The sequence below is a fragment of the Echinops telfairi genome, unplaced genomic scaffold, assembly GCF_000313985.2.
Source record: "Echinops telfairi isolate 266 unplaced genomic scaffold, ASM31398v2 ScPeMD7_3;HRSCAF=10, whole genome shotgun sequence".
In the NCBI taxonomy this organism is placed as follows: domain Eukaryota; kingdom Metazoa; phylum Chordata; class Mammalia; order Afrosoricida; family Tenrecidae; genus Echinops; species Echinops telfairi.
In genome coordinates, this window is record NW_022103899.1 from 54753593 (window position 1) to 54765838 (window position 12246).

General features: G+C 43.5%; 1 protein-coding gene across 4 annotated transcripts in view; it reads right to left on the reverse strand.

The window, feature by feature from the left end:
- Positions 1-375: 375 nt before the first annotated feature.
- The window catches only part of LOC101645827 (SPHK1 interactor, AKAP domain containing), a 170299-nt gene continuing 158428 nt past the window's right edge, over positions 376-12246 (reverse strand). For 3 of the 4 annotated variants that reach the window (XM_045294726.1, XM_045294719.1, XM_045294718.1), the window contains 3 exons: positions 9872-9924; positions 9598-9782; positions 376-2226 (listed from right to left, as the gene is read on the reverse strand). In XM_045294726.1, coding sequence (XP_045150661.1) covers positions 2083-2226; positions 9598-9782; positions 9872-9924 — 382 coding nt within the window. In that variant the 3' untranslated portion in view covers positions 376-2082. The remainder of the gene's footprint in view (positions 2227-9597; positions 9783-9871; positions 9925-12246) is intronic. The other variant, XM_045294730.1, reaches the window with a different exon arrangement.

A 12246-nucleotide genomic window follows, 5' to 3' on the forward strand; every position in this document is an offset into this window, starting at 1 on the left:
CTAAAGTACCCAGACTAACACACACTGATAGTTACATACTAGTGCTTTTAATCCCCAGGGCACATTTGATTTTGTTGAAAGATATTTTTATCATGATTGAGAGAAAGGCATCTAGTATGTAGAGGTTCGGAATGATGCTAATCATCCTGTAATGCAGAGGACATTGTAAAAATGAATGGCCATTGCCTAAATGCTGACAGGATGGACACTGGAAAATTCTGATTTTCTCAAATATCCTAGAAAATCTAATTAGTGACCCTTTACTTATTCAAAAATTGTAGATCAGAACTGCAAAACTTGTCTAAGGATCAAGCCACCACGGATTTTGGTGTCTCTGCATGATATTTATAGGCCTTGAAGGAAAAAGATCAATCATTAGGCAACATACATTTATTGATTCGTTTGCAACATTAGGTACAACATAAGTTCATCACAAGTTATACAATCCAGTATTATAATTTGTGCTTTGTAGGATAAGTAAACATTTATTTGAACACAAAAGAAGTCTACACAAGATTATCCAGAATTGTTTAAAAGATAAAGATATCCTTTTGCATTTTGTAGCACAAAGAACTTTCAGTTTGAGGTGGTGAGTAGACTCTTCTAAAGGTTGACCTTTGGTGAATGCATCAAATTAAAAATTTAACCTGAATTGGTCTATGTGTGCAAGAAATGATTAATGAGCAGAAAGATCTCCAGGGAAAAAAGCTTGGCTCACAAAGAACCTACTCTGAAATTTCCAGATGAGGATGAATAGCTCAGGCCAACACTGATAGTGTGAGACCCCTTTTCACATTTTAAATCACATCACAATTGAAAAATACAATGTAAAAGCATAGTGCTTCAGGAAATTGTCAATAAACATCTACTTTGAGCATGAACAAAGAAGCCAGTGCAGCTCATTCCATTGAAAGGACAGACAACTTGGGTGGGTGAGAGATATATTTTATTTTCAAAACAGTAAATTTCTTTTACTCAAACACTGAAAACATGATAATGTTTTCTTTCCCTCCAATTCATTCCAATCTCTTTGAGTCAGGAAGGAGACCATTTAGAGTATGATCCCAACTGGTCATGTCAACCTCAAAGTTATTACCCTGCCCCAGCCATTATAAATATCATCGTAGCAGCCATGCCAACACCTTCACAATCGAACCAACCACTGCAATCAAATGTCAATATATGACCGAAGATAACAATCTCTTTATAGGTTGTCTCTAAGCTAACTCAATATATTATTTAAATGTCAATCTCTTCATACTTTATAATAAAAATAAAGTCTAAGCTTGCATTTCATATAATTTAACACACATATTTTATCTCAAAAGACTTTTGAAAATATAAAGAAAGCTTTCCCACATGGTAGGAATTCTGTAATCATGTTACTAACGTCATATAGTGATGAAAAACAGACACTCTGCAATCTTCCTCTTCCTCAGCTGAAGAGTGGTGGTGTTCTGGGCAGCCTGGAGTTCCAATATTGTTGAGAAGAGGGAACATTTATCTGTGGCTTGCAGTGAGACTTGGAATCACCTCAGTAGAGTTCAGTGGTATATTCTTGTACTTCTGTAGATATCTACTGAGACTGGTTGACTGGAAATCTTTTACAGAAAAGTCCTTGAAATGTCTCACCTGTATCTTAATGCGTCGGTAGCCTCTTCACCCACTCAAACCAGGAAAACAAAAGTTAGAGCCTTGGTTTCAAAACAGTCTTGGCCAGTGAGTCTTTTCCCCAGGTGATCCACATCACTGGAGACAGGACATATCATGTCAGATTATTAAACGTACACGAGGACCACTTTCCTGGAGTTTGGGCCTGGGTATGAGCTTCCTAAGTTAGGAGCCACTGTGGTTCCAGCCATTTGAATGCAAGCTCGATTGAACTCATCCACTGGTGGGATTGTGCAGCGCTGTGTTCAATTTCCCCCCTGATTTCTTCCCTGTGCAGTAAACTTGAGCAGCAGATTTTTTTACAGCTCTGCTAGCAGGATGCGATGTTTTGAGAGAGTCTGGAGAATTTTACAAACCACTGGGACCTAAGCTGGAGGGAAGGAAAGGGAGGCTGTGCAGTTCGAGCTTGCCTTATCCCAGTTCCAAGAGCCAATCAAAGAGACTTGGGGCCCCGTCCTGCCTCTCCTCACGCATTTTGCAGTACTGGACAACTGCATGGAAAATATCGCCCACTTTCCAGGACTTCAGATGGACCAGACGCACAACATCTAGAAACTGAAATAGAGCAGAGAGTTAGGATGTTGATCACAGAGGTTCTTTCAAAGACCTTTTTTTAAAAAAAAATCATTTTATTGGGGGCTCGTACAACTCTTATCACAATCCATCCATCCATCCATTGTGTCAAGCATATTTGTACATTTGCTGCCATCATCATTCTCAAAACATTTCCCGAAGAGCTGATACCAAAGGCTCGAGTAGAAAGATCTCAATGAATTATTTTCCTAAAGCCTTCATCCTGTTTCAATTTTCCTGCCCAGAGCTCTCTAGTCTGTAGCTCTCTCTATGATGGGGACCTGTTGTCCAGAATGAATTAGTTCCTTTTGTAGCTAGCTCAGATTATTAGATGGACCCTTCTTTCCACTGAATTGGTTGAGATCATCAACCAAAGACATATACCATGCCCTCTGACAAGGCACGGGCTCACGCTTCACTCAGATGGAGAAGCGATCGAGTGGGATCAGATTCACTAGTGGGCACTAGTCTCCTAAGGACAGTGGGCCCCCCTTTGCAACCAGTGCATGGCAGATGTTCCCCATGTGCCCCTCTTGTGTGGCAGTCAAAGGAGACCCCATGTCCTCCAGGATGGGGACAAACACAGAAGTGCGGTTGGCTAGGTGGCAGTGCACTAGCAAGAGACAAAAAACATTACAGTGGGCCCAGGACAGAGAGGAAGATTCTCTGGTAAAGTCAAAGAACTGGGAGAGAGAAAGACAAAATTCTCAGTCTCCTTCTATGAGACTGTTCTGGGCCGATGGCTTCTCCCGAGGCAGCTCAGATACAGACCATGCAGGTGTAGACCATCCTCCCAGCACCACCCTCCTGGTGGTCCCCTTGTACGAACTGGAGGGTGCCAGATGGAACAATGCCAATTCTCCTCTTAAGGGTCAGTCTTTCAGATATTTGAAATACATCCTCAGGTCAGCTGGTTCCCGGGTTGGACTCCTTTGGTGGGTCTATAAAACAATGTCCCCAGTTCCCTCCACCTGTATCTCAGATCATTTCTCATAGGATATGTGCACAGCCACAGGAATCTAAACATACCCCTGGCAAATGAACAAATCCCAAATGAGTCAAATGCTAAACTTTCAGTTGGGGTAATGGATTCATTCCTCACTCATTCAGACAAGCTTTCTCTTTCCCACAACCTGCTGAGCTGAAGCACGGAGAGAGGTGGTTTTGTGGGGCGAGGGGAGATCATCGTTTAGGAAGTGTTTGCTGGTGGAACACTTGGCAATAGATGATTGATGGTTGTACAGTCTGATTAAGCTAATGAGCATCACTGAATTATACATGCAAACATGTTGAACTGGTTACGGTGCTGCAGGCACTTTTACAAGAATGAAAAGGTTGTCCTTCCACAGCAACCAGAAAAGGAAAGACTGTATAGCCCCCCAGATAGGTCCCCTGGCTACTGGTCATGGAGTCGATGGGCCACCACTTAGCAAGTTCTGGGCTGCAAGTGTATTGTGCGTGTGGAGAGCCGGGAAATGGGCGAATCCTGAGAGAGAGCTCTCTGGATGGAACGGGGTGATGATGAGTACCAGTGTGAGGGTCACTCAGATGCTCTGGCCAAGTGTTTTCAAAGAAACTTAGCAACGACGGGAATCCAATCTCATTCCTTTCTGCCAAAAAGCTTGTGAAGTAGGCATTATCCCCGCCCCCCCACCCCCACCACACACACCCTAAAGTACAGAGGACTTGAGAGATGAAAAGTTGATCTTGGAATCCATGGTATTTTAATACTGCAATCCTATCTCCTTTTAGGCTACCTCATTCGGGTGCAAGGTGAATATGACATTGATATGCACACAGGGCACCAGGAGGTAGAAGAGATTGGGCATCTGATGCTGTTTTTTGAGAATGAACATCCTATTTATTAGACAGAAAAGAGCTGAAGTTTAGTTATTATTTCTCTTCAATGTCTCCCTCTGGGTGCAGGGCTTTGTACTTGGCTCGCTCTGTGCACTCTGACTTTTGAGCTCCACCTGCCACAGGGATGCTAATCAACCCCCACGCCCAGCCTTGATCATCTCCCCTAATTCGTGTTAATTCATTTCAGTGACTGAGAGATTGCCTCTGAGAGAACTACTGTTGAATTACGGTCCTTCTCCCAGCTGTGACTACACCCACTATGTGCAGTCAGAGCACTCCGGGCCCCTGGTTCTTGTTCGCCTTGGGTTGGCGTACTCAGAAGAAAGCAATTGTCTAGAAGTCAAAATACGTACCTTTTCACACCTGAAAACATACGCAGACCCTCAAAGCATTTTAAGATGATGTGAGCGGGGAGCCAGATGAAAGGGCAGGCAGATGGTAATGACATCGACTTCCAGGGGAGGGGTGTGGTGACTGTCCATTGATATTTTGTGCTGACACGTAATAGGTACTCCAAATGGGATTGTTGAATGAAGATATGAAGGATCAAAGGGAGCCAACTAGACCTTCAAAGTTGTTACGGTTTTGATCTACAGATCAACACCCAGCATCAGGGAGCATGGACCTGGATGAAGTCTTCATTCTTAGAATGTTGACAATGGATTTCCACAGACCCAATTCAAAATTAAACATTAAAGCTGCATATGTTTGTGGCAGCTTCTTATGTTTGAGAGCCAGTGGGCGGTGTTTTTTTCTATTTCACCTAGGGTCTCGATGCGTCCGAGAGGATTCGGTGGCACTCAACAACAATAACTACCACTCCTATTACTACAACTACACGCACATTTTGCAGCAGTCAGCTCAGCACTTGTCTGCTGCAAACATACGTCACAAAAATGGTTGGAGGTCATGGTTAGAAGCAGGCTGAAAGGAGGCCATCAGGACCAGTTTTGTGGAGACATTTTGTGACCCTGGCAATTCGATGTGGATCAGAATAGAACTGCACTCCACAAGGTTTTCAATGGCTGGTCTTTGCAAAGTAGGTCATCTCTGAATGGATTTGAACCTCCAGCCTTTTGCTTAGCAGCCAAGTGCATCAACCATTTGCATGACCAAGGGATTCTAAATATATATATTATTGTACTTGTTTGCCTTGTGTTGGCTTCATCAGAATATATATGTATATATACATGCGTATATACATATGCTCTATTATCTATCTATTTATCATCTATCTATCTATCTATCTATCTATCTATCTATCTATCTATCTATCTATCTATCCATCCATCCATCCATCCATCCATCCATCCATCCATCCATCCACCCACCCACCCATCCATCCATCATCTAGGTAGTTAGCTAGCAACTACAGTGCAGAGGAAACCATGCATGGGCAGTCAGCATCTGTCTCATTGTCTCCAAGTCCAGGCAGATACTGGAGAAAGCAGACTGAAACCAGTGCTCTAGCCCCAGTCAAGACAGCATGCTCAGAGGCTGCCATGACTTCATCTCAGACTCTGAGTCCTTGAAACATCTGCGGAGCTTGTGACCAGGAGGGGCTTGAACCTTCTCTCCTCCATTCATTAAAAATCAGGGGGGGAAATGTCACAAAAATGAAGCTGAAATTGTGAAGCGGCCAGAAAGGGACATTTCCGGCTCATTACTGCAGACAATGGCCCCTTTCAGCTGCAACTCTTCACAGCTGGCCTCCGTGGGTCCTGTGATCGCCTTGGTATTTTCTTAATGAGCTAGAGCATTATCAAGGTTCTGGGGTTTTTCATTTCAGGGCATTGCAAATATAAGAATCACAACAAGTTCACTTCCTGCCATTTCACAAATCGAGAGCAATCAGGTTTCTCTGCACAGAGAGTAATTTGGAGGAAGCAAGACGAACTTACGTTTTATGAATCATGTTTCAGGAATCACTTGGCTGCTAACCAGAAAGATAAGAGGTTCGAACTCGCTAGCTCCCACACAGGAGGAAAGACGTGCTGCTCTGCTTCTTTCTGGAAAGATCGACAACCTAGCAAACTCTCTGGACCTGTGCTTCTCCGGCACAGGGGGTTGCTATCGGTCAGAATCGATTGTAAAGTGCGTCACCACCACAACCACCACCATATCACTGGTCGGCTTATTTGAAAGGAATAATAATAATAATAAATCTTCCCCACAAACAACAACCAAACCTCACTACCATCTATAGTCCATTCTGACTCACAGTGACCCTGCAGGACAGAATAGAATGATCTCCATAGCTTTCTGTAACTTTAACTCTTTCTGAGGGTAGAAACCCTCATTTCTCTCCCCTAGAAGGGCTGGTGGGTTCTGGTTTCGAATCGCTGACCTTGTGGTTAGTTAGCAGCCTAACTTGCGGCCCACTACGCCACCAGGTTGCCACCATACTTGGCGGCTTTCATGTTGTCAGGTAAGTATTTTACTTCTTTGATGAATTGTTGACAGTCTGACGATGGGGTCCGTGGGAATTGTTTCAAGGTATGTGGTTTGGGAGACCCAGTCAACTTGGGTTTCTGAGAGCAGCTGCCTTCTTTTGTGCCACAGAGAATTAGATTTCAGAAGCACAAACAAGCCCATCAGGTTCTACACTGTTCCTGGCAAATCTTTCTGGCCCACAAGGCCACGCTCCTCAATCTTTGCGATTCTCTGAAGCACCAGGGAGCGCTGATGCCTGGGTCTCCATCCCCAGAAGAGATGTTACAATAATTGGTTAGATCACCAGGTGAGGGTGCTGGTGTAAAAACTCCCCAGGTGACTCGAATGTGCGACTAAGTTTAGAAATCATGGCTAAAGGACAGGGTCGAAGATCGTTTCTTATATTCATAAATAATGAACCTTGGAATCCAGTTGTCTTTATTTTTCCTTCTTTTTAGATGTACTTCTTTGAAAATGAGATGTTTGTGTGTGTGTGTGTGTGTGTGTGGGTGTGCGGTTAAGTCAATCCTCCATAATATCAACATCTTTTTTTCTCAATGTCTACCCCTTTGCCTGTGGAATGGAACACAAAAAGGGACAAGAGGCCGCTTCTTTTCTATACTCCGTTTCTGGGACAAAGGAGCACCCCTGGCTCATTTTCTCTCTGGGTACATTCTGTTCTATGCATTATCTCTGAGCAAAATGCAAGTCCTGGTGCGGGCTGACAGACAAACGGACACTCCATTCATGTGAGTGCAGTTTTCAGCCCATCTCCGCTTCCTGACAGTTGTGACTCAGAGCTAACCTACAAACAAAGGAGAAGGGCTCTCTAGGGGTTCCGAGGCTGCGTACATTTTGAGGGATGCTGGCTGACTCATGTTTCCTCAGCAAAGTGGCTAGTGGCTCCACTGTTCCCTTAGCAGCCCCTCAGGTAATGGCTCCCCGAAGCTCATGGAATTTAAACAGAAGAAAAAGGAGTTGGAGGTTGGGGATGGTTTGCATCTGGAAAGTAGGACAATGAGCAACTTGGGTGTCTTTATAAAGTTGTAGATTCATTGCTTTCCTGATTTTTTTTTAAAGTTATTTTATTGGGGGCTTGTACAACTCCTATCACAATCCATACATCCATCCACCAAGTCAAGCACATTTGCACATTTGTTGCCCTCATCACTTTCCAAACATTTGCTCTCTACTTGAGCCCTTGGTATCAGCTTCTCATTTTTCCCCTCGTTCCCCGCTTCCCCCTTCCTCATTAACCCCTGATAATTTATAAATTATTATTATGTCATATTTTACAACATCCGATGATGCCCTTCACCCACTTCTCTGCCATCCTTCCCCCAGGGAGAAGGTTATATGTAGATCCTTGTAATTGGTTCCCCCTTTTCCCCCCACCCTCCCTCTACCCTCCTGGTATCACCTCTCTCAGAACTGGTCCTGAAGGGATCATCTGCCCTGGATTCCCTGTGCTTCCAGTTCCTATCTGTACCAGTGTACATCCTCTGGTCTAGCCAGATTTGTAAGGTAGAATTGGGATCATGATAGTGGGCAGGGTGGGGAGGAAGCATTTAGGAACTAGAGGAAAGTTGTGTGTTTCATCATTGCTACACTGCACCCTGACTGGCTCATCTCCTCCCCGTGACCCTTCTGTAAGGGGATGTCCTGTTGCCTACAGATGGGCTTTGGGTCCCCAATCTGCACTCCCCCTCATTCGCAATGATATGATTTTTTGTTCTTTGATGCCTGATCCCTGATCCCTTCGACACCCCGTGATCCCGCAGGCTGGTGTGCTTCTTCCATAGGGGCTTTGGATTGTTCTCCTGATTTGTTGATTTTGTTTTTACCTCAAATTAAATAAATCAACTTTAACTGATATCAAGGTCACGATGAATGAAAGATATAAACTCTTCTAAATTATTGGGCGTCAGGATTATCAGCAACCGTTGGCTTAGCGTTTCATATCATTTATGGCCAATGGGAGGTTTGGCACTTGGTTGTTTTGAAGCAAGGTGGACCTCAAGCTTCAGAGTGTGTGACAGTCATTTCATCTGAGGACGTTGTTCAACCAGCTGATGTTGGGTCCCGTTTGCAGAACGTGACCAGGGCCTCAGAAGAGCCCGGGATCCTGACCAAAGATAACAATCTGAAGAGAGTTGGAAGCAGATTCTTCCCCAGATAGGAGCCCACGCAGGTTCCATCTTGATTTCTGCCTCGTGAGACCCTTGGTTGAGAACCCAGATGTCCCCACCCGAAGGACAGTACATTTGGTCGTTGTTTTAAGGTGCGAAGTATAACTTGGTGCACAGCAGTGGAATATGCATATGGCAATAGGATGATCAAGTTGAAAATTTTAGAAGGCCGTACGTTTTCAAATGATGGAAAATTGAGGTTGAAGATATTGGCAATCAGTAGGCATGCCTCAATCTCAGATTGAGACTGAATAATTGAGATGCTGTCACAGGTAGAGGTGATCTTAGAGCTATAGAATGAGAATAATGGATGCTACTCATTCTGACATTGGCCAAGAGTTTTTTCCATCAATTTTCTGTTTCTGGTAAGTGGGAACTATAAGGGGAAAACCTTCTTTGTACAAATATGTTCCGGTACAGAATTAAGCAATATCTCTGCTAGCACCAAGCCACAGCTTGCTTTGAACATGAGTGGTCTCACCCTGGTTTCTTGTATAGTTCAGGTCTTTGCTTCCTTCTTTTACTTAAATGGCTGCTATGAAAAGGTTGACTACAGAGTAAGATGCTCTGAAAAAATATAACAGACTCTTCAAATATATTTTTTATCTCCCCATTTTACTTGTCATCACCTTTCAACCAGAGGAGACAAACTTAGGGTCAAGAAACGTTAGGGTCAAGAAACGTTAGGGTCAAGAAACAATAAGGATGATTAAATTTATGCAGGTGGAAGGATCCAGAGGTCTAGCCACAATGTCAAGGCAATAAGCCAACACCAAACCATTCAAATTCAAGTGGATTAACTGGGTACTGACTGCCCTTCCAGATACCCAAATCTCTAGAGGGATCCTAGCTAAATACAGAAAATGGATACCTTTTCAATTCGGTTCTCCTGAGATTTCTTAAAGTAGATGGTAGGAATCCCAAGTTCGGAGGCCGCTATCCACTGCAGCATAGCTCGGAGCTCAGCATCAGGGCACTCTGGCTCCAAGTCAAAGTTGATCACCAGCAGGTTCCGCTGGTGGCCGGCCGTCCCCACTGACAGTCCAGAGGTACGTTCTGAGTACAGACACAATGACAGCCTTACTATGCTTCCCACAGAGAGGTTGCAGGCAATTGTGTGTCACAAGGATGGGGATGTGGCTTACCCGTTATGTGTTCTGACTGTCCTTTAAGAATCTCCTTGTCTTCCACTAATTCACTTGGGGGAGAAAACAACAGTATCTGGTTGGTCATGTTTAGGAAACTGTAAATGGAAGATGACGTGATGGGTCTTATCGATGTAAAAGCTTTAGGAGTTGGTTCTCAGTGTATTGTTTTCACAGAGTTTTGTTGACTATTTTCCTAACTAATGGCAAAGAAAGACCAATGTTGCTATAAAAGGGGACCCGAGGGTCTGCAATAAATATTCTCTTATACAAAAAGGCTATATACCCTTTATGTACGGATTTAGTTGGGATAGGGGCTGGGAGGTTTCTGAAAGATATATCATCTGTTCAATCTCACCTTCTGCAAATTCCCTCCCAGGTCGAGCAATCAAGGAGAGGATTTTATAGGTCATTAATTCTGATTTATGGCTGTATCCTTAAATCTCTTGTATTTACTTATAACTTAAAGGTCTGTATGTTTCCAGCTTGTCATGAGGATATCTTTTCTATTCTATGATGAAAATATAGACATATTTTAATCTTGAAAAATATATATCTGACTATGGTTTATTTTTGGAAAATAAGGGAAAAGAGAATTGACAAACTACCGAACTTAAGTTATACCACAGACTACCTCAGTTATGTTGACTATTTTCTCCTTATTATTAGGCAGTTGCATTAAAAAACAAAACAAAACACTAAACCAGTCTAATTGCCATGGAGCTTATGCCGATAGTGACCCTAGAGGGCAGGGTAGAACTGTCCCTGTGAGTTTCTGAGACTGTAATGCTTTAGGGGAGTAGAACATCTCATCTCTCCCTGCAAGTAGCAGCTGGTGGCTTTGAACTGCTTGTCTTGCAGTTAGCAGCCCCAAAAGTAACCACTACACCATCAGGACAGTTGCACTAGGTTGGGGGAATTTGGAAGTGGGGACTTATAAGTGCTGTATTTCAGTAGCTATGGTAATTTTTAACATTTGAAGGGGTTTCTTATGGCAAGAACTGATAGCAGAGCCTTGCACAGGGGTGGGGGGACGTCAGCAAACACTTCCCAAGTGAGAGCATATGGCTTCACAGGTGAAAGGAAGTGAGCATCAGTGGTTGTCCTGTGTTTTTATCCTGCCAAGAAATCAGAAAACAAAGCCTTTTAAATGATGATAGAGCGATCCCCCTTCAACCCTCTGTGCCTGCTAAGATCTAGTTGGTAGACTCCATTTAATTTATGATTTTGAGAGGAGTTTGAAGTTGACAAGCTTTTCTATAATTGCTCTTTAATTTATACCCAATGAGTTACAGGAGAATGGCCAAATTCCCAAGGGCCTGAATTTTTCTGCTCACTCTGTACTAGAGTGACATGAGTAAAAGTGACAGATGGTAGGTTCAGTTGCTGCTATTCTGGACCTGCAAGATGCTATCTGTGGGGAGAGGAGGTATGGGCTATTCCTGCATGCATATAAGTGGGTGTCCTGGGTGCACACCCCAGGGAACCCAAGCATGAAACCCACTGCCTATCAAGTAGATTTCAACTCATAGTGACCCTTTACAGGGTTTCTGAGACTGGACCATCTTTCTCCCATAAAGTGACTGGTGAGTTTGAACTGCTGACCTGGTGGTTAGTAGTTCAATGCCTAACCCACATCACCACCAGGCCTCCATGATGCACATCACCAAGAGAGATGGAAAAAACCAGTTCATCAAAGGTTCCTGAGGAGAAAAGTCCATTCACTCCAAAGCAGTTTTGCTTTATTTTTTGTTCTCCTTCAGAAAAGGAGAATCAACCCACACACAAGACCAGGCTCTATTTTTGAACAATGGATGTGCGGAGCCACAAAGGATGCATCCCCACTTCCAATCATGGTGCAAGCCTGAGTGGATGGTGAATTGAAAATGCTTTAGCGATGGACAGTGATTGGGGCCAGAGTTCAGGGAGCAACTTCTGTCCTTTACTTCCTTTTCAATTGTTTATTTTTCTAAAAGTTCAGAAATATACAAATGCTAAGCTAATTCACGAGGGTCAGGAATAGATATCAAGTTCTTTCTTTGTCTAGAGTCAACACAAATCCTGGAAATCATCCTGAAATCATGTCACCTACCCTTTGGGCACCATGTTTGATGTCAGATATATTGTATTTCTCTGTGTCCTTGGTCATTTCGAAGGTGCCCATAATGTGGGGAGCAGACTCACCATGACACATAGCTAGACTTGGTAGTGATACGCCCAGGTGTCTGAGCAGAAAGAGAAAGGCTTTCGATGGTAAAGTACTACGTTCTATTGAACTGCAGTCTTCCTGGGTGGACTTGGTATAACTTAGATGGGTTTTACTTCTTTGTATCCAATGAGGTCAAATGACCTAGACCTCTGATTGTACTAATACC